Source organism: Diabrotica virgifera, chromosome 9, assembly GCF_917563875.1.
Source record: "Diabrotica virgifera virgifera chromosome 9, PGI_DIABVI_V3a".
NCBI lineage: Eukaryota > Metazoa > Arthropoda > Insecta > Coleoptera > Chrysomelidae > Diabrotica > Diabrotica virgifera.
Genome location: NC_065451.1, coordinates 203476361 through 203502892, shown reverse-complemented (window position 1 = coordinate 203502892; position 26532 = coordinate 203476361). Strand labels below are relative to the sequence as shown.

The 26532-nt window shown below is 32.8% G+C and overlaps 1 protein-coding gene across 4 annotated transcripts in view; it reads left to right on the top strand.

Annotated features, from left to right (window-relative positions):
• The window catches only part of LOC114330489 (UDP-glycosyltransferase UGT5), a 138567-nt gene that overhangs the window by 64927 nt on the left and 47108 nt on the right, over window positions 1-26532 (top strand). Inside the window, exon 1 of one of the 4 annotated variants that reach the window (XM_050662346.1) lies at window positions 19454-19937. The exons of the other annotated variants lie outside the window; for them this stretch is intronic. Coding sequence (XP_050518303.1) covers window positions 19469-19937 — 469 coding nt within the window. The 5' untranslated portion in view covers window positions 19454-19468. Of the gene's footprint in view, window positions 1-19453; window positions 19938-26532 lie in introns of those variants that run through there. 4 annotated transcript variants of the gene reach the window in all.

The following is a 26532-nucleotide window of genomic DNA, read 5'->3' as shown; positions in this document are numbered from 1 at the left end:
ATTTTGAATATAACATTTTAAAACATTAATTAACAATTTTATGCAAAAAAAATTTTTAGTGCAAGTTCCCTATTGAAGACGGAAGAAAATGGGAGTTAGAGAATAGATAAGCATAAACAATAACAGGAATTAATGGAGAAATATTGTAGAAGACACCAAGTCACAGACAGTGCCGGATTAAGAATCCTGAGGCCCCTAGGCAATCCAAGCTATGAGGCCCCTTAAGGAACCTAGGTTTCTCAGTTTTTAATAGTTTTTATTTTTGAAAATGCCCGTTCGCCTGTTGCGAAATCACCCAAAATGACTGTGAAGCAGGAATAAATTGTTTTCCCTGCAAGTTTGAAGCTGGGCTATAAAATATTTAAACTGTTCTAGTTCATTTTCAAGTTCAGATTTAATATGATCAGGATAGTTTTCATGTAGTTTTGAAGCACACTCCTTTATTTGAGTGTCACTCAATTTTGGAAAAACACAAAAGACCAAATACTGAGTTCATTGACCATTACACTGTCAACCGACGACTCTGGACCTCGATTTTTGACCCTTCGCTTCGTTATCGAACGTATTCGCTTCGTATCTGTTTAGTTACGAAGCGAATACGTTTGATAACGAAGCGAAGGGTCAAAAATCGAGGTTCAGCTCAGTAGTTACAGTATAGTAGAGAATATTTAGAGTATTAGTAGGTCGCAGGCCCTCTGCTTGTAATAAGCAAAATTATCTTTTTGGAATTTAAAGAACTCCAAAAGTGAATTTAGAAGCTGAACTGCAGTTTAAAATTCAATCTCTTCTCTCTGCAATGATTTACTGACAGCGTTGATGCGTTTTAAAATTGTTACCCAAAACTCATTCATTATGAATTTCGTTTTTGACATTTCTTTCAACAAATACTTAGCCTCATGAACTGTTTCAGCTTGCTGATTAGTGTCTTCAGCAAGAGTATGAAGAGCAGATTTGAAAGCGTTTTAACCTTTAGGCAAAGGTCTTATGGCATGTGCTGCTTGTTCTTATAAGGACTAGACCGTGGCGAATGAGACTGCTTAGTTGAGTTTCATTTAAGCATTTGATCATAACTTCCGAACGGTGGGTAGAGGATGAAAAAAAAAGTTGTACACAGACTGAACAAACCCAAAATACGATATTCTATTTGAGGGAAAATACGTCAGCCAACCTCTTTTAATTTTTGTTCCACTGATTTGTTTTCGAAAAACCATAGATTGTTTAAAAATATTGTAATGCCTTCAAAATTTCTTTTTGACGCTGAAACACTTCCATCAAGGTTTTTACATTCTGAAGACCTTTGCCAATCCAAAATATCCTTACTTCTTTAGTTACTGTATTCCATAATCCTATGCCGTTTTCCGAATTTAGGACCCAATTTATCTTTAACTTCAATTTTTAACTTAGTTTCGGTTTCTGGTTCTTTAACTTCTTGAACTGAAATAGAACTGTAGTTACATGTTTTCCATCTTCTTCAGTTACGGAAGCTATGTTTCCCTCAGTTATTTCTATTCCATCACGTGCATTTTCATTGGTTGCTGCTTCACTAGCTATGGATTTCCGTGTGAAACTGAGTTTAAATAAGTTTAGCTTCTGTTTTGGATTTTGATTGGATCTTTTCTTTCTCCTGATTTTTCTTGTGTTTTTTTGCTCACTTTCGATTCTTGTTTTAATCTGTAGTACTGGTTCTTCTACCAAAGGGCATTCATTAGCGATGTATTCCCACAGCATATACTTTCTATGTGAACAAAAGTATATATTGTAATTTGTAATAGAGCTTTATACGTCCACCATAAGTTTTATGGTATTGCGCGATATTTAAATCTTTCAACATTTTTTCGTTGTCCCCGCGAGGCCCCCTTTGGAGCCGAGGCCCCTAGACAACTGCCTACTTTGCCTAATGGTTAATCCGGCACTGGTAACAGAAACAATTGTAAAACCAAAATGTTAATGCGGACTGATTCCCCTAGACAAATGAATCGGAGGAGCCCAAAGAAGGAGGCAATCACTCTGCTAGACGTGCATGTAGATGCCATGACGATGATTGTTAGGGAGAGAATCATCATCATTCCTTAACCTCTTGCCACTATTGGATATAGGTCTTTTCCATGTTTTTCCATTGTTCTCTATTGTTACAGAACTGTCTTTTCTATGACCTTTTAGGCACTAATCTTTAATTTTAGTTGATTTTATTTATTTTTAATAACTTACAACTAAACAAATGAAAAAACACTGAATTCATATCTTTTATTTTACAAACTACGGTATCTAATTTATTTATTACACCAAAACTAATAATTTATTTACATAATTCATCATCATCAGTAGCTCGACAACCCTTTTTGGGTTCTGGCTTGTTCTAGGATTTTCCTCCATTCTGTTCTGTTCCTTGCTTAGTTCTTCCAGTGGGTAATCTCAAGTGTTTTCAGATTTTGTTCCACTTGTTCCATGTATCTAAGTTTGGGTCTTCCCTTTGACCTTTTCCCTACTGGTGCTTGCCTCATTATATGTTTTGGTGTTTCGGTCTCCAACATCCGTTCAACATGGCCCATCCAGCGCAGACGTCCGATCTTTATGGATGTTATGACGTCGGGTTCGTTGTATGCTGCGTATAGTTTAAAATTATCTTCTGCGCCATACATCATTTTCTTTCACCCCCTTATATATATGTCTGAGGATTTTTCGTTCAAACGAACCTAATAAGTTCTCATCGCTTTTCGACAGTGTCCATGTCTCTAATCCATATATAAGGACCGGTTTTATCAGGGTTTTGTATATTTTGCATTTGGTTTTTCTCGTGATGTTGTTAGATCTTAGATGTTTAATTAGTCCATTATATGTTTTATTAGCAATATGTATTCTTCTCTTGACTTCTTCGCTGACAATAGTTATCTGCGGTAACTAGTGAACCTATTTATGTAAAAATTTTTACGCTTTCGATGTTATAGTCTCCTATTGTCAGATTCTGTAGGTTTCTTTGACCTGTAGATTTGATGGCCTTCATGTATTTGGTTTTTATTTTATTAATATTTAGTGCACTGTTTTGTGCCGCTGTTTCTATCGCATTAAATGATTCTATCATTTCTCTTTTGCTTCTAGCTATGATATCAACATCATCTGCAAATGCCAATATTTGTACACTTTTTGTTATTATTGTTCCTCTGGTGTCGATTTTGACTATCTAATTATTTTCTCTAATGTGATACATGTGATGGTTGAATAGAATACAGGATAGGGCATCTCCCTGTCGTAGGCCCTTCTAACATGTATTGTATCTGTTAGTGCGTTTTGAAATCGAATTTGGCTCTGTACTTTAAGTGTTTCTTTTACTATATCAATGAGTTGAGTTGGAATATTAAACTCTTTCAGGGCGTGGATCAGAAATTCTCAATGGATACTATCATAAGCACTCTCAAAATCAATGAAGAGATGATGTGTGTCTATATTAAATTCACTAGTCTTTTCCAAGATTTGCCTCAAGACGAAGATCTGATCTATTGTGGACTTCTGCATACAGAAAACACATTGATATCCCCCAACTATTTGTTCCGCTATTTACATAATTACAAATTCAAAAATACCGCGCCCGATACATATCAAAATACACCGACGTATTCAAATTCACAACTAAACCCTAATTTCAAGAATGTCTATTTATATAGTTATGTACAATTAGTCTACTGATTTCCAGAAACATCTAAAGGTAAATATTATTTACAGAGCAATAAAAAAATGTCATAAATAAGTGTGTGGTTACTGCCTTCTAGGTCCCAATTAATTAAAACTCTATTGTTTGGTTCAAATACATTATATTTACAATCACCTCCATCAGCCTAACCATAACAATGTGTTTACATTTAACAGTAACGACCTACTACAACAATAATAATAATGATTATGATATCATCGGGCGTTTACTTATATATTAGAATGAACTTTGCAACCTCACGCGTCGGCCTTGGTCAAGGGCGGACAATTTATGATATGCTTTACTTTCAATCAAACATCTTTTGTACAGGGTGATATTATAATACCACAAAAAGGTTTATATCGATGGCCTTCTAGAAGCGCCGAACAAGTTTCTATTTGTCTCGCCTGCAGAGAGGGTCAGACAGTTTGACGACAGAAGCTTCCGGAACGAAATAGGCCAGGTTGTGAGCAGCCTATAAATAATGTCACACTATTTTGTGCCTTCTGTATCCAATTTCCCACTGTTTTTCTCAAGTCATCCATCCATCTTTTTGGTGGTCTACCTCGGTGTCTTTTATCTTCTCTAGGTCTCCACTCTATGAGTCTTTTGGTCCACGTTTAAATGATAATAGGTGGACTAAAAGTTAGGGAGAGAAATAGCTGAAAAAATATCTACTTCTATGGTTGAGCAGTGTATACTGTACGCTACTGCATTATATGTTATATCATTTTAATGAATATACATGATTTTACATTGGTTTATAAACTGCAATCAATAATGCAGATATGTAATTTGTAATAAGTAAAATCATGTATTTAAAATATATTATCGGAGTTTTGTTTGCATTTGCCAAGTCCGTCGCGTCGATCAAAATATTGTGCGTTTTCTTAACTCCATCCGTGAGTAACCAAATTATCTTTCAACCCATTTGGAGAGAGCTTTCTTTAAGAGGACATAGAGTGACAGTAATCACGCCAAATCCTCTCAGAGATTCAACCCTTACCAATCTTACAGAGATTGATCTATCTTCAGCTTATGATATATATGGGACACTCCAACTGGGGCAACAACTATCTTACAAGAACTCAGTTATTAGTAACTTAAACTTTCTGTTTGAGCTTACGCTGAAGCTTCTGGATCACGGTGCCGAAAACAAAGAAGTACAAAGATTGATTAATGATAACACTACTAATTTTGATTTGGTTATTACGCAGACTGGATATTTGTTCGATCTGGGGAACGCATTTGTGCTCAAATATCGAGTGCCCATTATTGGTATGTCTAATTTTTTATTAAGCGATCAACAGGTAGCGAAAACGTGTTCCAAGATTGCGGCTGTAATTTTGAATATTTTTTCGAGGTATTTGGCACACGTATTCGTAATATAATAAAGAATGGCGGTACAGAGCAAAATTTTAAAAATATATTAATATGTGGAAATTACTCTGTAATTAAATACAATATTAACAAAACGCTGGACGGAAGGGCCGCCCGAGAACTTTGTCGTACCGATCTATTATCGTTATGGTACTAGATACTGGAATTCTATAAAAATAACAAAGTTACTCGTTATTTTGATATTTTAGAAACACCTACTGTACTTAAAAGTATTTTATGGTTCTACGCATCATTAATTCCTGCATTTGAGAAAATGTTCGATGCCATATTTCGGGGACACACTATAGATGTGTAGGTTATTGCATAAATCAATAGAATATTATAGTCATACTTTCATTTCAAATTAGTTCATTTTTCTGAGAAATTAATAGTTTACAACATTTGCATTTCATTCTATTTCGATTACGCCAGTCAATGCGCGAGATTAAGAACAAGATATTATCTCCAAATTCTATCCTACTGCATGGATTTTAATGAAATTTTGGGAGTAGCCCAATCTCCTAATTCAAAGTCTATCCTATATACTATGGCGCTTTTATCATGGGGGAAGTTCCCACCATTTCTCAGGGGTGAAATATTTTTATTTTCGAATTACATGGAGAAAAAGGAAGATTTTTAAGAAAATTTAAAAATTCATTCTATAATTTGATCACATTTTTTACAAAAACCATTCATTTTAAACCCATTCAACTTTTTGAAAGTAGAAATAACACTATATATATTAAAAGGTATTGTAGAAGGAAAGCAATGCATTTAAATTATGGTGGATGGGGAGTTAAATGTACATACTTTTCATTTTTCCTTAAAGTACATTAGTCATATATTTTTTTGCACCATATCTCGCTTAGTTTGTAAGTAACCGACATTTAACGGTGCTCGTTTTAAAGGCCTTTTCAAAAACTACAAAAGGTGTTGGTAGCATTATACACCTAAAACCTACCGTTCCTCTGTTATTTCAAGTTGAATACACCAATTTGAGCATGCACCAAAAAACAAATTATTTTCACCTACCATATCTCTTTTTGTATTATAAATAGAACATTTACGAAGGAACGAATCTCTTTATTACTTATAATCTAAAAAATGTTTTATATAGCGTTTTTAGTTCGATGCATAGTTTTTAAGGTATTCACAAAAAATCCGTCCGAAAAGGTGTCATTTTTCAATGAAAATGGCCAATTTTCAACTACGCATAACTCAAAAAGTATTGAGTTCTCAAAAAAAAGTATAGACCAGATTTTGCTTAGAAATAGGTTCTTTAGCCACTTCCGTGCTTATTTTGACCAACAAATTTTCCACCCCCTTGAAGAAGTGGGAACCGCCCCAAGATAAAAGCGCCATAGTATATAGGGTAGATTTTGTTTCTTGAGCTATTCCCTACTTACTGTGAAAATATCAAGTACATCAATGTAGTAGGATGGAATTCGGAGCCAAATACCCTCATTGACTGCCCTACAATAATGCTCTGCTATGAACGCGTGAGAGAGGACACACATTAGCAAAGATTATAGCAAAATTTCTATTTACCGTAACTTTTCGAATTTTTGAGCTACAGCAATGAATTTTATGTCATTGGAAAGGTAATTTTGCATTCTTTCAAAATATGTTAAAATATATAGGGAGTATCTAAAAAATTAAGATTTTTTATTCATTTCCGGTTCAACCGGAAGCCATATTTTTGGTAAAATTCATTGTGATAATAGATAATAAAGTACCATATATGTCTGCAAATTTCAAATTTTAGTTTCTATTAAGAAGGAAGTTACGGGTAATCGAATATTTTTTTATAAAAAATTCATAACTCCCCTCCTATGGGGAGTTAAGATATATGACTAATGTCGTTCAATTTACTGACAGGATATCAAAAATATGTCAAAAAATAAAAAAATTCCTTGCAGCCATTTTTCAGAAAATCTAGTTCAAATTTATATCAAAATTTGACCCCTTAAATATAGGCAACCCGTAACTTTTTCTGAAAAACGATAACATCCTTGTTATAGCCCTATCGTTAGGCTATATAACGACTTTTTCAAATTAAACTTATCTTAAACAAGTTTTTAGACAGATAGGGAAATGTGTCGGGTGGGCGGTCGGCCATGTTGGCCGCCATTTTGAATTTGGAAATGTCAAATTACGTATTTTTATTTACCTATCGATGAGCTTACTTTGAGTTGAATTTCATTCATTTCGGTCAAAATTTGCAAAAATGGACCCTAAATAACCCCCCTATTTCGGCCCCCTTTGAGAGGTTTTTTTAAAAGCTTAGTTTCTCGACAAAATTCTCTTAAACTTACTCATACCGAATTTCATCAAAATCGGCCCAGTAGTTTTTGCTGGGCGGTGGCGACATACGTACGTACGTACATACGTACGTACGTACATACTTCCGACATGTTTTTTTTATTTGCTTTTTAGACTCAGGGGGACTCAAAACGTCGAAAAAAAGTGAAATCTGAAAAAAAAATTTTTGCACGATCCTATAACTTATCTATTATACTCATACTACGTATGTAGTACGATAAAGTAAAAACGAGCCTTTACCGCCATTAAGAAGAACAAAAAAATACACTTTCTTCAAATAAACTTTTTTATCCGATGCCTAGATTTTGTGTCATTTTGGAACTATCAATGAAATAGTAGTTCCAAAATGACACAAAATCAAAAAACGCAAAAAAACGTGATTTATTTTTTTATTTTTAGGTTAAAATTGCGATTTTGACAATGTTCCCCCACATAAAATTCAAAATAAACTTCATTTTCGTTTTCAGCACCCTCGATAGTATAAAGTATGAATAAAATTAGCCATTCACCCCTCCGTGGTCAGTATCTCGAAAACTAAGTGCTTTTTTGAGGGTGTGCCGCTCGTGTATAATTAGATCATTTGAACTTAATCTATTTTATGCTTAATTCTGATATCTACTTCCTCCATTTTTTTTTTGGACTATTTAGACATTTGTACGTTGTAGTTTCATCCCAGGTCAATTCTTTGGAGGCATCACTCTTCTTCAAAGGAACTCATGTGAGGTACTTTCTTTCTATTAGTTAATTTTCTGTATTATTTTTATTTTTTATTATTAAACATTTAATTACACTATTTAATACATGCCATTATTATTTAAATTAAGTTAACTTACAGGCCTATTTTCGAAATATAATCATAGAAGTATTACTGATAACGTTTTAAGTAGGTAATAACTGTTTTAAGTAGGTACTACTGATACCTAAAAATACTGATAACTTTTTGTAAAGTGTACTTGACTTAAATACTTCAATTATTGTATTTAAATGCAATTATCGGTGCCTACAATTATAAAAACACAAGATGACTCATAGATTAATAAAGTTCACAATTTCAATGTTTTTTTGGTGCCGAAGACTACCATCAATAATTAATAAAAATGACTCAAATTTTATTTTTATTGAAGATAAACAAAATGGTACTCTTTACATGTGAATATCGAATGAAGACCCTTATTTATACAAAAATTTAGCACAGTGATAAAGCCTGCTCTCAAACTCTTCTCTAACATTTCGAAAAACTGCAGCCTGCACGCCCTACACGCAGCTGTTATTCTTTCTCTTAAATCTTCGAGGTTGTGTTTTATAGACAATTATTGCTCTTAGGTGTCCCCATAAGAAGAAATCTAGAGGTGCTAGGTCGGGTCATCATGGTGGCCAAAAAATTTAGTACCAATTTGATCAATGTAAATTATTGTTACTATTAACTTATCGAAATGCAAAAGTGTAAAAGTGTACTTTGCGACCAAAATTCTACGTGTTCTTATTTTTACAAAAGAAATGTATTTATCGATAATTTGCGTCTAATCAATATAATACCCGTCTTAGTATTATCCCTATGCGTCTTGTAATCAATAACACGTCTAATGTCGTTGAGATCTTAAAATCGACTAAATGTATTCGTTCCCACACAACCAAAATTCCCTTACTGCTAATCTTCCCCTTTTCATGGTTTAATTCGCTTTCGCGGGAACTAGCCTATTAGTAATAAAAATTGGGTCAAAGGGCTCTACTTTGTTATTTTTATGTCTTAAAAATAAACAGAAACTGCTCACTTAAAATACCCCTCGATTAGATACGCCCACCCATCTGTTCATTTTAGAGCCTCGCCGACAACCGCTCGTTTCGTGTTTGTAAATACGAATAATTAAAGAAATATTATATACAGGGTATCTTAAAAATTAAGATAAAATATTTACAATCCTACATTCATATTGCACGAAAAGTTGAATCAAACATTCCGTATAATGCACAAAAATTTTTAAGACGATTTGTCAATTAGTTTAAATTTTATTCAATTTGTTTATCGCAAAGAGCTTTTTTTTCGCAATGTTATTGTTCAGAAAATAATAACGACATAGCAATTCTGTGGGAACCACATGCAAGAATAATAGTCATGTTTTTAAAGTGTTGAAAAAAATCATTAAAAAGTCGTTTTTATCACTCCTAAAAAAGTTTAGAAAATAGAGTCATTTTTGGCTTCTAAACAATTTTAATAACTTTGTTAATATTATAGAGTAAATCTACTTTAGGATTTCAAAAGCTGGTATTTTTATACGAATTTTTAGAAAAAAAAACTTTTTGCCTAGGTTAATTAGGTTCAAAGTTAGCCACTTTTATTATTTAATTCGCAATTACTTCTATATACATCAAATTCTCCTGTAACCGTGTTAGTTACCATACTACTCCGAAACGACTTGGCCGACCTTTATAAAATTTTACACGTTTATCCTGTAGGACGTTGAAGAGGTTTTAATCTATTTTTTTATATCCATAAGTTATAAGGGGGGTTGCCCCCCTGACATTTTTTAAAATTTTTTTGGACAAAATTATCTACCTTAATTTTATATTATGTAGAATTAAAAATACATACAACTTTTAATTTTCACTCTTCTATCACCAACTCCTATTTGTTAATAGCCATCTATATATTTACATCTATAAAATTCTCCTGTCACAGTGTTAGTTTCCATACTCCTCCGAGACCGCTTGACCGATTTTTATGAAATTATATATGTATATTCGGTAAGTCTTAGAATCGGTCGTAATCTCTTTTTCATATCCCTGAGGGAGTTAACCCTAACATTTTGTAATGTTAGGTGGGGTTGTGTGTACATAACGTACTCTATAAGACTACGAGTACACACAAATTAAACAAATTATGATCAAAATCCATCAACAAGTTCCAGCGATATTAATCGCAGCATATGTTTGTAGAATCAGCTTCATTTTTTGAGTGCAAGTATTTTAGTAATTCCCCTCCACCGACCACGAATTAATTCCGTTCGGACGCCATTTTTAAAGCTTTATTAACCACTCTGTTGAGGTTCAAAGTTTACTCAAACTTTTACACATAACCTATATATCTTCAACTTCAAAATGGATCTAGTTAGGTTGTTTAATTGTTATAAATAAAGTAGCAGTCAATTAAATAAAAAAGTGGCAAACTTTGACCGTAATTAACCTAGGCGAAAAGTTTTTCTTTGAAAATTCGTATAAAAATACCAGTTTTTCAAATTCCATTGTAGTTTTAGCCTGCAGTCATTATTAACAAAGTTATTTAAATTGTTTATAAGCCAAAAATGACTCTATTTTAGTAAAATGTATTCTGAGTGGTAAAAATGACTTTTTAATGATTTTTTCAAATGCTTTGAAAATATGACTATTTTTCTATCATGTTGTTTTCACAGAATTGCTGTATCATTATTATTTTCTGAACAATAATATTGCGAATAAAAAGCTCTTTGGGATAAACAAATTGAATAAAATTTAAACTAATTGACGCATCATCTTAAAATTTTTTGTGCACTGTATGGACTGTTTGACTCAACTTTTCATGCAATATGAAAGTCCTAAATTCATTTTCGCAAAAGTTATGACAAATTTTTTATTTTCGAAATTTTAGTTTTATTTTGCAATATCAGAAGCAACCAATAATCGGACCAAAATTCAAAAACGCTATTTTAAACCTTGGCTCATCTACTAAAAGAAAAATATTATAAATAAGACTTTTAATTACCCCATTTTTACCTGTAGCGATTTAAACGAAAAAACTGCCATTTTTGACGCTTATTTGTTCATTACTAAAATTCTCGTCCAAACCGTGACGGGCATTTTTGTATTTATAACGTATTACGTATATATAGTCCTGTCGCCAGGGGGGGTACAACGGCCTCCTTAATTCAGATGGACTTACCCAAGTTTTTTTATGTATTTTGACCCATAGAACATGAATTTTTTGGGTAACAGTCGATCCGGATGTCGATAAGATTGTTATAAACAAAGAACTTGAGGAATCACATAACAGAGATTTTTCGCGAAACAAAACTTTTTTTGTATTTTTTGGGCCATTCTAAGCAAAAAATTATTTTACAAGTTTTTTCGTAGGATGCATAGTTTTCGACATAAACGCGGTTGAACTTTCAAAAAATCGAAAATATGCAATTTTTGAACCCGAATAACTTTTGACTAAAAAAAAAAATAGCAATTCTGCTTACTGCATTTGAAAGTTCAAGTCAAATTCTATCGGATTTAATTATTTGCATTGCTAAAAATTAAGTTTTTATTTGTTAAACAAAGCCATAAACACATAGTGTTTCCCGTACCCAATCCATGCGTTTTAATGTACTTAATCTACGTAGAAATTGTATGTATGCGCGCCTACTCGTTCGATTTCAAATGAGAAATTCATTGAAAACATCATTCAATCACTATGTGTTTATCATTCAATCACCATGTGTTTATAGCTTTGTTTAACAATAAAAAAAATATTTTTAGCAATGAAAGTAATCAAAATTGATAGAATTGGACTTGAACTTTCAAATGCGTTAAGCAGAATTGCTATTTTATTTTTCAATCAAAAGTTATTTGGGTTCAAAAATTACAATTTTTCGATTTTTTGACAGTTCAACCGCGTTTATATCGAAAACTATGCATCCTACGAAAAAAATTGTAAAATAATTTATTGCTTAGAATGGCCCAAAAAATACAAAAACATGTTTTGTTTTGCGAAAAATCGCTGTTATGTGATTCCTCAAGTTCTTTGTTTATAACAATCTTATCGACATCCGGATCGACTGCTACCCAAAAAATTCGTGTTCTACGGGTCAAAATACATAAAAAACTTGGGTAAGTCCATCTGAATTAAGGAGGCCGTTGTACCCCCACTGGCGACAGGACTAATAGTACCCAAAAAACCCATTTGCAACCTGGCTGCTCAAGTGTCCCGAACATGGTATATTTTTGCCTTATTTCCCTGGTGTATATTGAACAAACAAGGTTAAGGAAATTTCTGCTGAATACATTGTCATTTTAAATTAGTGGAATATTTCTTTATGACTGACACTGCCATTGGTATCGGTAAATATCCAATGCATTTTTACTGGGTATGAATATATGAATATTACTGATTTTTTCATAATTAATTGCTTACAAATAAAAAAATGTTTATAGACCTTTTAAAATAGTTATTACAGATTTTCCACATATTTTCTGACAAGGTAAATATGAGTGCAACACAAAGTTTTATTTGCTATTTAAAGAAAGTTGTGTATAGTGTATGTTTAGTGCTGATTGTTCAAATTGTGACAAATTCAAGTATCTGACATTTTTTTAGTTATTATAAGCCTGTATAAAGAAAACCTATATTCTGCAAATATTCTGGCGTCTTCTATTAATTATTAACAATGAGTGTGCAAATGCTATTTTTGATTTTTTGTTTACTTTTAACAAGCTTAATATTTGAGGCAAAATTGCAAGACTTTATCTTTTAAAACATTAAAAAGTTTGAAAATTCTGATTGCTAAAAAATAGTCCTGTCTCCAGGGGAGGTACAACGGCCTCCTTTATTCAGATGGACTTACCCAAGTTTTTTTATGTATTTTGACCCGTAGAACACGAATTTTTTGGGTAACAGTTGATCCGGATGTCGATAAGATTGTTATTAACAAAGACCTTGAGGAATTATATAACAGCATTTTTTTGCAAAACAAAACATTTTTGAAGTTATACTTCTTTACGATCGAGGGTGAAATTTTATACTTGCCTGGCGCATGCGCCAGACTATATATTATAATTTTATACAGACTATGTAGTTCGTTGCTAATCTTTCAAATTATGTATGTATCACAGCAAATAAGCCATTAAAAGAATATATTAGTGTTTTTAGTAAATGTATTATTTATTGTAATTTTTGTGCCTTTGGATTTGTCTTCCTTGGGAATAAAAATTTGTCGGTATGTATGAGAAATATTGTAAACTGTCAAAGCAAAGGGAGTTTAGCTCGGTGGTAGCGCGTTCGACCGGAGATCGAGAGGTCCCTGGTTAAATTCCGTGTGTTATCTAACTTTTTTTTTAAAGTTATACTTCTTTACGATCGAGAGTGAAATTTTATAATGCCGGGCGCATGCGCACACAGACAGTATATATTTCGTTGCTACTCTTTCAAGGTATGTATGTATCAGCGCTGTCAGCGCAAATAAGTCATATTATATCATATAAAAGGATATATTAGTGTTCTTAGTAAATGTATTATTTATTATAATTTTTGTGTCTTTGGATTTGTCTTCCTCGGGCATAAGATATTTTATAATAATAGTAAGTATATTTAAAGTATGTTTGTATGCCACTTGGTCTATTAAATTTGTCAGTATGTATGAGAAATCTTGTAACCTGTCAAAGCAAAAGGGATATAGCTCAGTGATAAAGCGTGTGACCGGAGATCAAGAGGTCCCGGGTTCAAATCCCGGACGATTCATATTCTTTTTTTATATTTTTGGTATCGTTTTAATAATTTTTTTTAAATTAGTAGGTAAAGAATATTAGTTTAATATTTAAATAAAATACAAATAACCTGTATATTAATTTTGTTGAAATCATAATAATAGAAGTATAACTTCTTACGTGCGTACAAAGTACACACACATTCTTTTTTTATTTTTAGTATTGTTTTAGTAAAATTTTTGGAAAGTAGTAAGTAAAAGTTCAGTAGTAAGTAAAAGTAAACATTAGTTTAATCTTTAAATACAAATAACCTGTTGAAAGTATATTTATTTCGTTGAAATCATATAATAGAAGTATAACTTCTTACGTGCGTACAAAGCACACACACATTCTTTTTTTTTTGTATTTTTTGGGTCATTCTAAGCAAAAAAATGTTCTTATAAGTTTTTTCGTAGGATGCATAGTTTCCGAGATAAATGCGGTTGAACTTTCAAAAAATCGAAAAATTGCAATTTTTGAACCCGAATAACTTTTGATTAAAAAATAAAATAGCAATTCTGCTTACCGTATTTGAAAGTTCAAGTCAAATTATATCAGTTTTGATTATTTGCATTGCTAAAAATCATATTTTTTATTGTTGTTCTGAAGGTATTTTCTTGTGGCATTTTTATAATCAATTACTTTGAATGGGAAATAAGCCACAATTTTACCAAAAAAATGATTTTATTAACGTTTCAAAGCCCAAATCGGGTTTCGTTGTCAAAATACAAAATACTACTGTATTAAAAAATCAAAATATATTTTTTTATTGTTAAACAAAGCTATAAACACATAGTGCTTGAGTGATTTTTTCAATGCATCTCTCATTTAAAATCGAATGAGTAGGTACATAAGTGCAAGCAGCTACAAACAGGCAATTTCTACGTAGCATGCATTAAAACTCACGCATTGGACACGGGAAACACTATTTGTTTATAGATTTGTTTGACAATAAAAAAAATTATTTTATAGCAACGAAAATAATTAAAACCGGTATAATTTGACTTAAACCTTCAAATGCGACAAGCAGAGTTGCTATTTTAATTTTTAATCAAAAGTTATTCGGGTTCAAAAATTGCAATTTTTCGATTTTTTGAAAGTTCAACCGGGTTTATCTCGAAAACTATGCATCCTGCGAAAAAACTTGCAAGAACATTTTTTGCTTAGAATGGCCCAAAAAATACAAAAAATGTTTTGTTTTGCAAAAAATTGCTGTTAGGTAATTCCTCAAGTTCTTTGTTTATAACAATCTTATCGACATCCGGATCAACTGTGACCCAAAAAATTCGTGTTCTACGGGTCAAAATACATAACAGAAAACGTAGGTAAGTCCATCTGAATAAAGGAGGCCGTTGTACCCCCCTGGCGACAGGACTAAAAAGTTTTTAAATTAATTTATTCCTTCCTAAAACTGAAAAATAAGGCAAAATGGTTAATTGTTGATAACTATTGTAAAAAATCAAGGTAGCTATTTGTTAATACGCCAAAAGTGGTGAATTGTGGTCCTTTACAAACCATCAAAATTTTAAATCGATTTATCATTTACCTAATGAAAAAACTATTCAATTTGTTATTCCTAGAGGCCTTTTTAGGCTATTGATTATGTTCAAAATAGGAGAGCTAAAAGAAACTACAACGTTAACAGGGTTTTATTATTTCATTAGGTCAATGAACCTGTACATATGAAAATACCGCACATTGCTACCATTTAAAGGGGTACGTTTTTGAGAAAGGGGTGAATTAGTCCCTAGGTACAGGGTACATTAGGGTGAGTTCTATGCACTTTTGGTACAAACACGTTTACAGAAAAATTGTTCCAGGTTAAATTTACTATCGAAATATCACCTTTTAAAGTCAAAAATATTTTTTTTAAATTAAAAAATAAAAAATAAAAAAAAAACACGAAAGAAAGAAGTTTTGTTTGTTGCCCTTTTTCAGGGGATATAGGTATAGGCACTGTTGCGTAGAAAACAAGGTTCTATTCTACGTCTTTAAAATGACGTTTGTTCGAAGTCTCTAATAATTTCCGAAATATAATTTTTAAAAATTTCACCCCTCACAGCATTTTTGGGAGATTTTCCCTATTATTTCGCAAACATTGTTCTGTAACTTTTTTCTACGAAATATTAGGTATATGCAATGATAATTTTAGTAAGAAGTCAATTGCCTTTAAAATGGTCTATTATAGAAGGTTGTATGACTATTTTTCAGCAAGATATGGTTTTTCAAAGTTTTATACTTTTAACGATTTCTGCTATGTTTTACAACATAGCAGAAAATAATTTATCTATATTTATATTTTTATTTCTGAATACCTTTTCTTAATAGCACTTTTCCGTATTGTGAATTATAAAGGTACTTTACTTTTGAGCGAAATTCATATTTTTTAACATACCTCGTATACTATTGATAAAACGTGATACCTGATGATTGCATCGTAGGTTGTAGACTATGTAGAGAATTTTATGAAGAATAATTTTTTTTCATAAAATTAATAATAAAAAAGTTTTCCATATGGTTTCAACTTAGTGGGACATATTGCATGTGTATGTGTCACATTTTGAAAAAGCATAACTTATTTAAAAATAGTCCTAGAAAAAAAAGTTAATAATGAGAAATTTAAAAATAATTTTAAAACATAATAATACCTATCAGAAATCGTTAAAAGTATAAAACTTTGAAAAACCATATCTTGCTTAAAAATACAGTCACACAACCTTCTATAATAGACCATTTTGAAGACAATTGACTTCTCTTCCTACTAAATGTACTATTGAATATACCTAGAGATGCGTAGAAAAAAGTTACAGAACAATGTTTGCGAAATAATGGGGAAAATTGCCCAAAAATGCTGTGAGCGGCAAAATTTAAAATTTATATTTCGGAAACTGTAAATTCTAGAGACTTCTACTAAACGCCATTTAAAAAAGGATGGATGAATGTTTTTTTCTATGAAGCAGTGTCTATACCTATATTCCCGTATATTGAAGTTTTGGGCCAAAAATCAAAATTGCTTTCGTTCGTGATTTTTTTTGCTTTTGCTTTTGAACATATTTTTGCAAAAAAAAATATTTCTGACTTTTAAAAGATGATATTTCTATAGTAAATTTAATCTGGAACAATTTTTCTGTAGATGTGTTTGTACCAAAAGTGCATAGAACTCACCCTAATGTACACTGTGCCTAGGGACTAATTCACCCCTTTCTCAAAAACGCACCCCTTTAAATGGTAGCACTCTGCGGCTTTTTCATACTTAGAGATTCATTAACCATACGAACAATAAAAACCTGTTAACGTTGTCGTTCCTTTCTAAAATACATAATCAATAGCCTATTTCTGCAATAATATTACTCATAAAATAATAAAGGTACGGTAATTATCTTCTTCTTAACGTGCCCTATCAAGTCCCCTTGACGTTGGCGATTAACATGGCGAAACTGTCTCTATCTCGAGCTATTCTTAATAGTTGTTCTACTTTCTTTATTCCTGTCCACTCCCGGATATTCTTCAACCAAGAGGCTTGTTTTCTACCAATTCCTCTGCGTCCTTCGATTTTAACCATCACAATAAATTGAAGAATATTATACCGGTCTCCCCTTACTACGTGTCCAAAATAGGCCATCTTTGTATATTTGATGTTATCAAGCAGCTTGCGGGCAGCATTTGCTCTCTTAAGGACTGCCACATTTGTCAGCATAGCCGTCTATGGTATTTTCAGTGCACGTCTGTGCAGCCACATTTCAAAGGCCTCCAAACGATTAATGGTGGATATTTTTAATGTCCATGCTTCGACACCATACAAGAGGACTGACCAAATGTAACATTTAATCATGCGCTTTCGAAGTTGAAGTTGCAAGTTATCATTACAGAAGAATGACCTCATTTTTAAAAATGTCGTGCGGGCTATCTCGATTCTACATTTTATCTCTTTATCTGGATCTAGTTGTTCAGTAATATGGCAACCAAGATATTTAAAAGTGGGTATTCTTTGAATTATATGACCGTCACCATATAACCGTGAATCTTGATGGGCCAAACGGCTAAATATCATGTATTTTGTTTTTGAACAGTTTATGTTTAGGCCAAACTCTCTTCCCACTGTGTCAATAGCATTTAAAAGGTGTTGTAATCCATTCATATCATCACTTAAAATAACTGTATCGTCTGCATATCTGATTGTATTTATCAGAATTCCATTAACTTTCACACCCCATTCCAAATTATGCAGCGCTTCCTTAAATATTCTATCTGAATATAAATTGAATAACAGTGGGGACAGTATACAACCCTGACACCTCTTTGTATTTTGCATATTTCTGTTGATTTTCCATTTATGCAAGCTCTCACTGTTTGACGCCAGTATAATTTTTCTATGATTCGTACAGCTTGACTATCAACTCCTTTATCCTTTAATATTTTAATTAATTTGTGACGTTGTACTCGATCAAAGGCCTTCTCATAGTCAATAAATACAGCAAAGACGTCTTTCCTTTGATCTCGGCATTTCTGCAATAATACATTTAGTGCAAAGGGTGCGTAATATTGCGTATACAGCGTATTGCTGACTGCATAACTCCTAGTACATATTTATCATTTGTCATGTTCATATATTTAATCATCACATATTTCACAATTTTACATTTATGTTCGAATATTTCTAACACCAATATAGTTATACATATATATATATATATATATATATATATATAAGTTCTTTCAGTTCAGTTGACACTCAATTTTCAATATGTGAGGTTCATTCCTTGCATATCACATGCACGTGGGTTATATCCAGGAGTCCTGTGTAGCCCTGGGTTATATCCAGGAAAATTTGCAACATCCATCTCTTTTAATAAAAATATAGTATCATTTAAGGCCTTGAAACTTTTAAATGGTTCTTACCCATAACTGTTTGGTGGCCCACGCATGCATGCTATTGTAAGTATGGCCTCTGTCAATTCTTAACCTTAGTCAACTTTTATAACATTGTCTATGATTAATTAGATCATACTTACTATTTTAGGGCTTAACACTGATGATGAATTACCAATTAATCCGAAAACGTTTTATTTTATGATGTAACCCTTATTGGGGTCTTTTAAATATACCTTTTACAAAGGATCTTGTATTTTTTCCTTTTAACATGCTTGCAGCCATTTAACTTCATGTAAAGCTGTAATTTTTTTAAATATGAAAAAATATTGTATTTATAAATAATAAGTTAAAAGTTATTCCAATTGTTTAGACCTTAAAAATATCAATAATTTTGCAAAACCATTTTTGGACATAAAAATGATGTTTTTGTTTTTTGTTGATACATATTAATAGTTTATTTCTTTTCTTAGCTTCTTCGTAGGTACATCCTTCTTCAGCTCCCAATATCTGTGTATCTTTTTTATTTTAATAAAATATTACCCGTGTTTTGGTTTCCATAACACAGGAGAGCGTTCATAATACAGTGATGAGCGCGCTAATAACCGGCAAAATAACGTAAATTTTTCATAATCGGTAATCATCCTTGCGGAACTGAATGTATTAACAAATTATTCTTAAAAATTCAGAATATTACAAATTGTTTGTTAGTTGTATGTTAAAGATTATATTATAATGTGCTTTGTTGGTTTTTTCCTTTCGTTTGCGGTGGTTTCTTTCGGAAATGTAAACGCAGTGCGGATTTTGGGGGTATTTCCATCGCCTTCTGTAAGCCATCAGATGAGTTTCCAACCAATATGGCAAGAACTATCACTCAGAGGTCACCAGGTGACCGTGATTACACCATATCCAATCAGAGACGAGCGTCTGTCAAATCTAACTGAGATAAATGTATCGTTTGCATTTGATCTTTTTGCGAACTCTAAAATGATTCCAAATCTTGCTAAGCCTGATGCATTATGGTACGAAAAACTGTGGTATTTGCTGGAAACATGTTTCTTTATAACAACAGCCGAATTAGAATATGGACCTGTGCAAGACTTACTTAAAAGCAATGAAACTTTCAATTTGGTACTACTGCAACAAACGCACAATTGGAATCTGGTGTATGGATTTGCTGCAAAGTTCCGGGTTCCTGTGATAGGTTTGTATATTCGAGTTCTTTACTGTTAGGAAAATTTATAAGTTATTATTTAAATAAGTAAACCCTAAGTTAAACCCTAATAGAGAAGGTAGTTGAATACAATAAACCTCTAGTTCTAGTTTTTATCGATTTTCATAAAGCCTTTGACACAGTTGAGCTTAGCAAAATATTACAAGCGCTTAAAGAATGCAGGCTAGATTATTGGTACACAAAATTATTACACAAAATATACTTACAAGCAACAACCACTGTCAAATTACGTACTAAGAGTAATCGCATAAAAATAGAACGGGGGGTTAGACAAGGAGACCCAATGTCACCTAAACTTTTTAATACGGTCTTAGAACATGCTTTCGAGAGTTTGGATTGTATGACAAAGGGAATAAAAATAGATGGAGAATACTTAAACAACTTACGTTTCGCCGATGATATAGTCGTAGTAACTAAGGATCTAGGTATGGCAAGAGAGATGGTACAAGAACTCGTTGTGGCTACAGAAAATGTAGGTTTAAATATAAACATCTCGAAAACACAAATAATGACAAATTTGGTACCCAACCAGAACATCGGTATTGGTGAGAAGGAAATAGAACTCGTAGATAGATATAAATACCTGGGACATGAAATTACGATTGGCAGGGATAACCAGGCTCATGAACTGAAGAGAAGAATAGGTCTTGGGTGGGCAGCATTTGGAAAACTGAGAGAAACTTTTAAAAGTGAGTTGCCATATGCCTAAAGAGAAAGGTATTTGATCAGTGCGTCCTCCCAGTCTTGACGTACGGATCAGAAACACTTACCTTAACTAAAGTCTCGACTACCAAACTAAAAGTCACGCAGAGAAGAGTGGAGCGGTCAATGTTAGGAATAACTCTGCGAGACAAAATCAGAAACGAAGAAATCAGGAGAAGAACAAAGGTGACTGACGTCATCGAGAGGATAGCCAGGTTGAAGTGGAGATGGGCAGGACACATAGCCAGAATGACAGATGGGCGATGGACAAAGAGGTTATTGGAATGGAGGCCAAGAGAAGACAAGAGAATCGTCGGTCGACCGCCTACAAGATGGACTGACGACTTAAGAAAGGTAAATAAAAACTGGATGAGAGCGGCGCAGGATATGTGGGGTTGGAAACGAGGGGAGAAGGCCTATGTTCAGCAGTGGACTTTTGAGGCTGGATGATGATTTAAAAATATAATACGTTAATATTCTTCTACTTTTTAAAGTGCCCTCTCCTCGATGGATGTTGTCTACTACAATTGCAAACTCTTCTCTGTCTTCAGCTGTTCTTACTAGCTGTTCAAAATTTAGCCCTGTCCATTGTCAGATGTTTCTTGCTTACGATAGTCTTTTCCTTTCTAGTACCCTCTTACCATATCAATCTTTTCTTTCACCATTAGTTGAGCATATTGGTACTTATTATTTCTCAGTATGTGTGTATGTGGTCTAGGGGGTCCGGACAAATAATCCCCGGACAAATAATCCCGCACAAAAAAATCCCCACAAATTATTCCTGGACAAAAAATCCCCGGACAAAAAGTCCCCGCAAAAAATTCCCACAAATAATCCCCACAAATAATCTCCGGACAAATAATCCCCGGAAAAAAAATCCGCACAAAAAATCCCGGACAAAAAATCCCCACAAATTTTTTGGACAAAATATCCCCACAAAAAATCCCGAACAAAAAATCCCCAAGAAATATTTGCTGCCGCATAGTTCTCTAAAAGTTTGCAATCTACGCAAATGTTTTTCAGCCTCAGTGCATGAGAGTTGTAATAGCAATCGGCATGAAACTACTTTTCGGCACGAAAATAATGATTAACAAATAAAATTAAGCATGAATTTTATTGTAATTTCGGTTACCAAATTTTGAATTCCAATTGTGAGTTTTTTCAAAAATGGTGGATATGGGGAATAAGCTAAGGCTGTGGGAATCATGTTGTAATTATTCGCTTAAATCTTTTGCTCACTCTGCTTTGAATAACTCTGTTCAAAACATTGTCTATTCGTGATGATAACTGCTGAATCTGAAAACGATAATCGTAATTGTAATACAAGACAAGTTATACAGAGCTTTTCGATTATTTTGACTTTTTTGGTGTTTTTGGACAGATAAATTGAATCAGAGATAAATGTGAAGAAGAAGACCAGGATGAAACACAATTTGGCTTCAGAAATGGACTGGAAACCCGGGACGCACTCTTTGCACTAAATGTATTATTGCAGAAATGCCGAGATCAAAGGAAAGACGTCTTTGCTGTATATATTGACTATTAGAAGGCCTTTGATTGAGTACAACATCACAAATTAATTAAAATATTAAAGGATAAAGGAGTTGATAGTCAAGATGTACGAATCATAGAAAAATTATACTGGCGTCAAACAGCGACAGCTTGTATAAATGGAAAATCAACAGAAATATACGAAATACAAAGAGGTGTCAGACAGGGTTGCATACTGTTCCCACTGTTATTCAATTTATATTCAGATAGAATATTTAAGGAAACGCTGCATAATTTGGAATGGGGTGTGAAAGTTAATCGAATTCTGATAAATACAATCAGATATGCAGACGATACAGTTATTTTAAGTGATGATATGAATGGATTACAACATTTAAATGCCATTGGCATAGTGGGAAGAGAGTTTGGCCTAAACATAAACTGCTCAAAAACAAAATACATGGTATTTAGCCGTTTGGCCCACCAAGATGTTATAGGTTGATGGTCATATAATTCAAAAAATACCCAGTTTTAAATATCTTGGTTGCCATATTACTGAACAACTAGATCCAGATAAAGAGATAGAATGTAGAATCGAGATAGCCCACACGACACTTTTAAAAATGAGATCATTTTTCTGTAATGATAACTTACAACCTCAACTTCGAAAGTGCATGATATTGGGTCAGTCCTCTTGTATGGTGTGGAAGCGCGGACATTAAAAATATCCACCATTAATCGTTTGGAGGCCTTTGAAATGTGGCTGCACAGACGTAGACCGAAAATACCATGGACGGCTATGATGACAAATGTGGCAGTCCTTAAGAGAGCAAATGCTGCCTGCGAGCTGCTTGATAACATCAAATATAGAAAGATGGCCTATTTTGGACACGTAGTAAGGGGAGACCGGTATAATATTCTTCAACTTATTATGATGGGTAAAATAGAAGGACGCAGAGGAATTGGTAGAAAGCAGGCCTCTTGGTTGAAGAATATCCGGGAGTGGACAGGGATAAAGAAAGCAGAACAACTATTTAGAATAACTCGAGACAGAGACAGTTTCGCCATGTACATCGCCAACGTCAAGGGGACTTGATAGGGCACGTTAAGAAGAAGAAGAAGGTGTTTTTGGGAACAAATTTATGGGCATTACTTTTCGATATCCGGTTTTTAAAAAGCGTAATTGAGGATCTGTGTGTCCATAAAAAAAACTAAAAATTTATCCATTAATCAAACCAGACATAGCTGCTCGGGGAGAGGCCAGATGGGAGAAGGTCTGTAGGACGGCCTAGAAAAAGGTGGAAATATGCAGTCAGAGAAGATTGGGAGACAATGAGAGTGAGACAATGATAAATAGTGGCACAGGACAGACAAACATAGAAGGAAATAGTAAACGCGACAAAGACTCTCGAAGAGTTTTAACACCATTGATGATGATCATGACTAAATATTTTTCACTGTAAATTTACAAAAAGGAACAGGATTTTTTGCATTACAATCAAGATTATGGCTTTCAGGACCAGCAGTTATCATCACGAATAGACAATATTTTAAACATATTTTGAGATATTCAAAGCAGAGTGAGCAAAAAATTTAAGCGAGTAATTACATGATTCCCACAGCCTTAGCTTATTCTTATATCTTCCACGATTTTTGAAAAAACTCACAATTGGAATTCGAAATTTGGTATTCGAAATTACAATTTATGCTTAATTTTAATTGCTAATCATTATTTTCGTGCCGAAAAGTGGTTTCATGCCGATTGCTATTACAACTCTCATGCACTGAGGCTGAAAAAAATTTGCGTCGATTGCATTCACGGGAAGTCTTTTTAGACCGGGCAGTATCGTCGCCCCCGCTAGCGCAATTATTCCGATTCGATTTTTTTGCACAAACTTACTCAAAGAGAGGTCCTTATAACATATCCACGGGGTGCCGGGCGGTGCCGTGGTCGAAAAATTTTTTTTAAACATTTTTTTTAACAAATTCACAAAAATAATTTTTGTATTTCCAAAAATTTTTTTTAGATAATTTGGGTCATTCTGAGCAAAAAAGGTATCTTGTCATTTTTCTCTAAAATTGACTGTTGTCGAGTTATACACGATTAAAAATTTGAAAAATGCGAAAATGGCCATTTTTAAGGCTTCATAACTCGATCAAGAATGATTATTATGAAACTCAAAAAGTGACAAAATCAAGATTCAAAGACCTTCTTCAGCTCCCTGAAGAGATTTTTGTCATTAATTTATTACAAAGCTGTTATTTTTAGTTATAACAATTAGCGCTATAGTCCAACTGTATCGTCGCCCCCGTTAACGGAACTATTTCGATTAGATTTTTTTGCACAAACTTACTCAAAAAGAGGTCCTTATAACATATCCACAGAGTGCCGGGCGGTGCCAATTTTTTTATTTCCAATAATTTTTTTTAGATAATTTGCGTCATTCTGAGCAAAAAAGGTCTCTTGTCATTTTTCTCTAAAATTGACTGTTGTCGAGTTATCCGCGATTAAAAATTTGAAAAATGCGAAAATGGCCATTTTCAAGCTTCATAACTCGATCAAAAATTATTATTATGAAATTCAAAAAGTGACAAAATCAAGATTCAAATACCTTCTTCAGCGTTCTGAAGAGGTTTTTGTCATTAATTTATTACAAAGCTGTTATTTTTAGTTATTAACAATTAGCGCTATAGTCTAACTGTATCGTCGCCCCCGTTAGCGGAACAATTTCAATCAGATATTTTTGCACAAACTTACTCAAAAAGGGGTCCTCATAACATATCCACAGGGTGCCTTGCGGTGCCGTGGTCGAAAAATTTTTTAAACAATTTTTTTTAAGCAAATTCACAAAAATAATTTTTTTATTTCCAACAATTTTTTTTAGATAACTTGGGTCATTCTGAGAAAAAAAGATCTCTTGTAATTTTTCTCTAAAATTGATTGTTGTCGAGTTACCTATATGCAATTAAAAATTTGAAAACTGCGAAAATGGCCATTTTCAATGCTTCATAACTCGATTAAAAATGATTATTACGAAATTCAAAAAGTGACAAAATCAAGATTGAAATACCTTCTTGAGCGTTCTCAGAGATTTTTGTCATTATTTTATTACAATGCTGTTATTTTTAGTTATTAACAATTAGCGGTATAATCCAACTGTATCGTCGCCCCCGTTAGCGGAACTATTTCGATTAGATTTTTTGCACAAACTTACTCAAAAATAGGTGCTTATAACATATCCACAGAGTGCCGGCCGGTAGTCGAAAAATTGTTTAAACAATTTTTTTAAACAAATTCACAAAAATAATTTTTTCATTTCCAAAAATTTTTTTAGATAATTTGGGTCATTCTAAGCAAAAAAGGTCTCTTGTAGTTTTCGTCCCAAATTGATTGTTGTCGAGTTATACGCGATTTAAAATTTGAAAAATGCGAAAATGGCTATTTTCAAGGGTTAGTAACTCGATTAAAAATTATTATTAAGAAAGTCAGAAAGTGACCACATCAAAGTTTAAAACTTTGTTTTGTTTATTTATTTTTTTTTGCGAATGTTATTCAATTTTTCATCAACTATCGGCAAGTTAAATGCATAATATTTTGTAATAGAATCAATCACGGCAATTATTCTAATTCATCCGCTTCAACAATTAAACATAATTTTAATAACAAATAGGTAAATGAAAAATTTTTTAACAAATAAAATAGTCATATTTAGGAGATAGGATATTTCAAATAAATCCAAAAAACTATATAGACAAATATATTAACAAATAAATATAACATAAAAATTTAATCGAGACAGCTCCGCTAACGGGGGTGACGATACAGTTGGACTATAGCGCTAATTGTTAATAACTAAAAGTAACAGCTTTTTAATAAAATAATGCCAAAAATCTGTTCAGGACGTTGAAGAAGATATTTGAATCTTGATTTTGTCACTTTTTGAATTTCATAATAATAATTTTTAATCGAGTTATGAAGCCTTGAAAATGGCTATTTTCGCATTTTTCAAATTTTTAATCGCGTATAACTCCACAACAATCAAGTTTAGAGAAAAATGACCAAAGACCTTTTTTACTCACAATGATCCAAATTATCTAAAAAAAAATTGTGGGAAACGAAAAAATTATTTTTGTGAATTTGTTTAAAAAAAATTGTTTAAAAAATTTTTCGACCGCGGCACCGCCCGGCACCCTGTGGATATGTAATAAAGACCTCTTTTTTTGAGTAAGTTTGTGCAAAAAAATCGAATCGAAATAGTTCCGCTAACGGGGATGACGATAGAGTTGGACTATAGCGCTAATTGTTAATAACTAAAAGTAACAGATTTGTAATAAAATAATGCCAAAAATCTCTTCAGGACGTTGAAGAAGA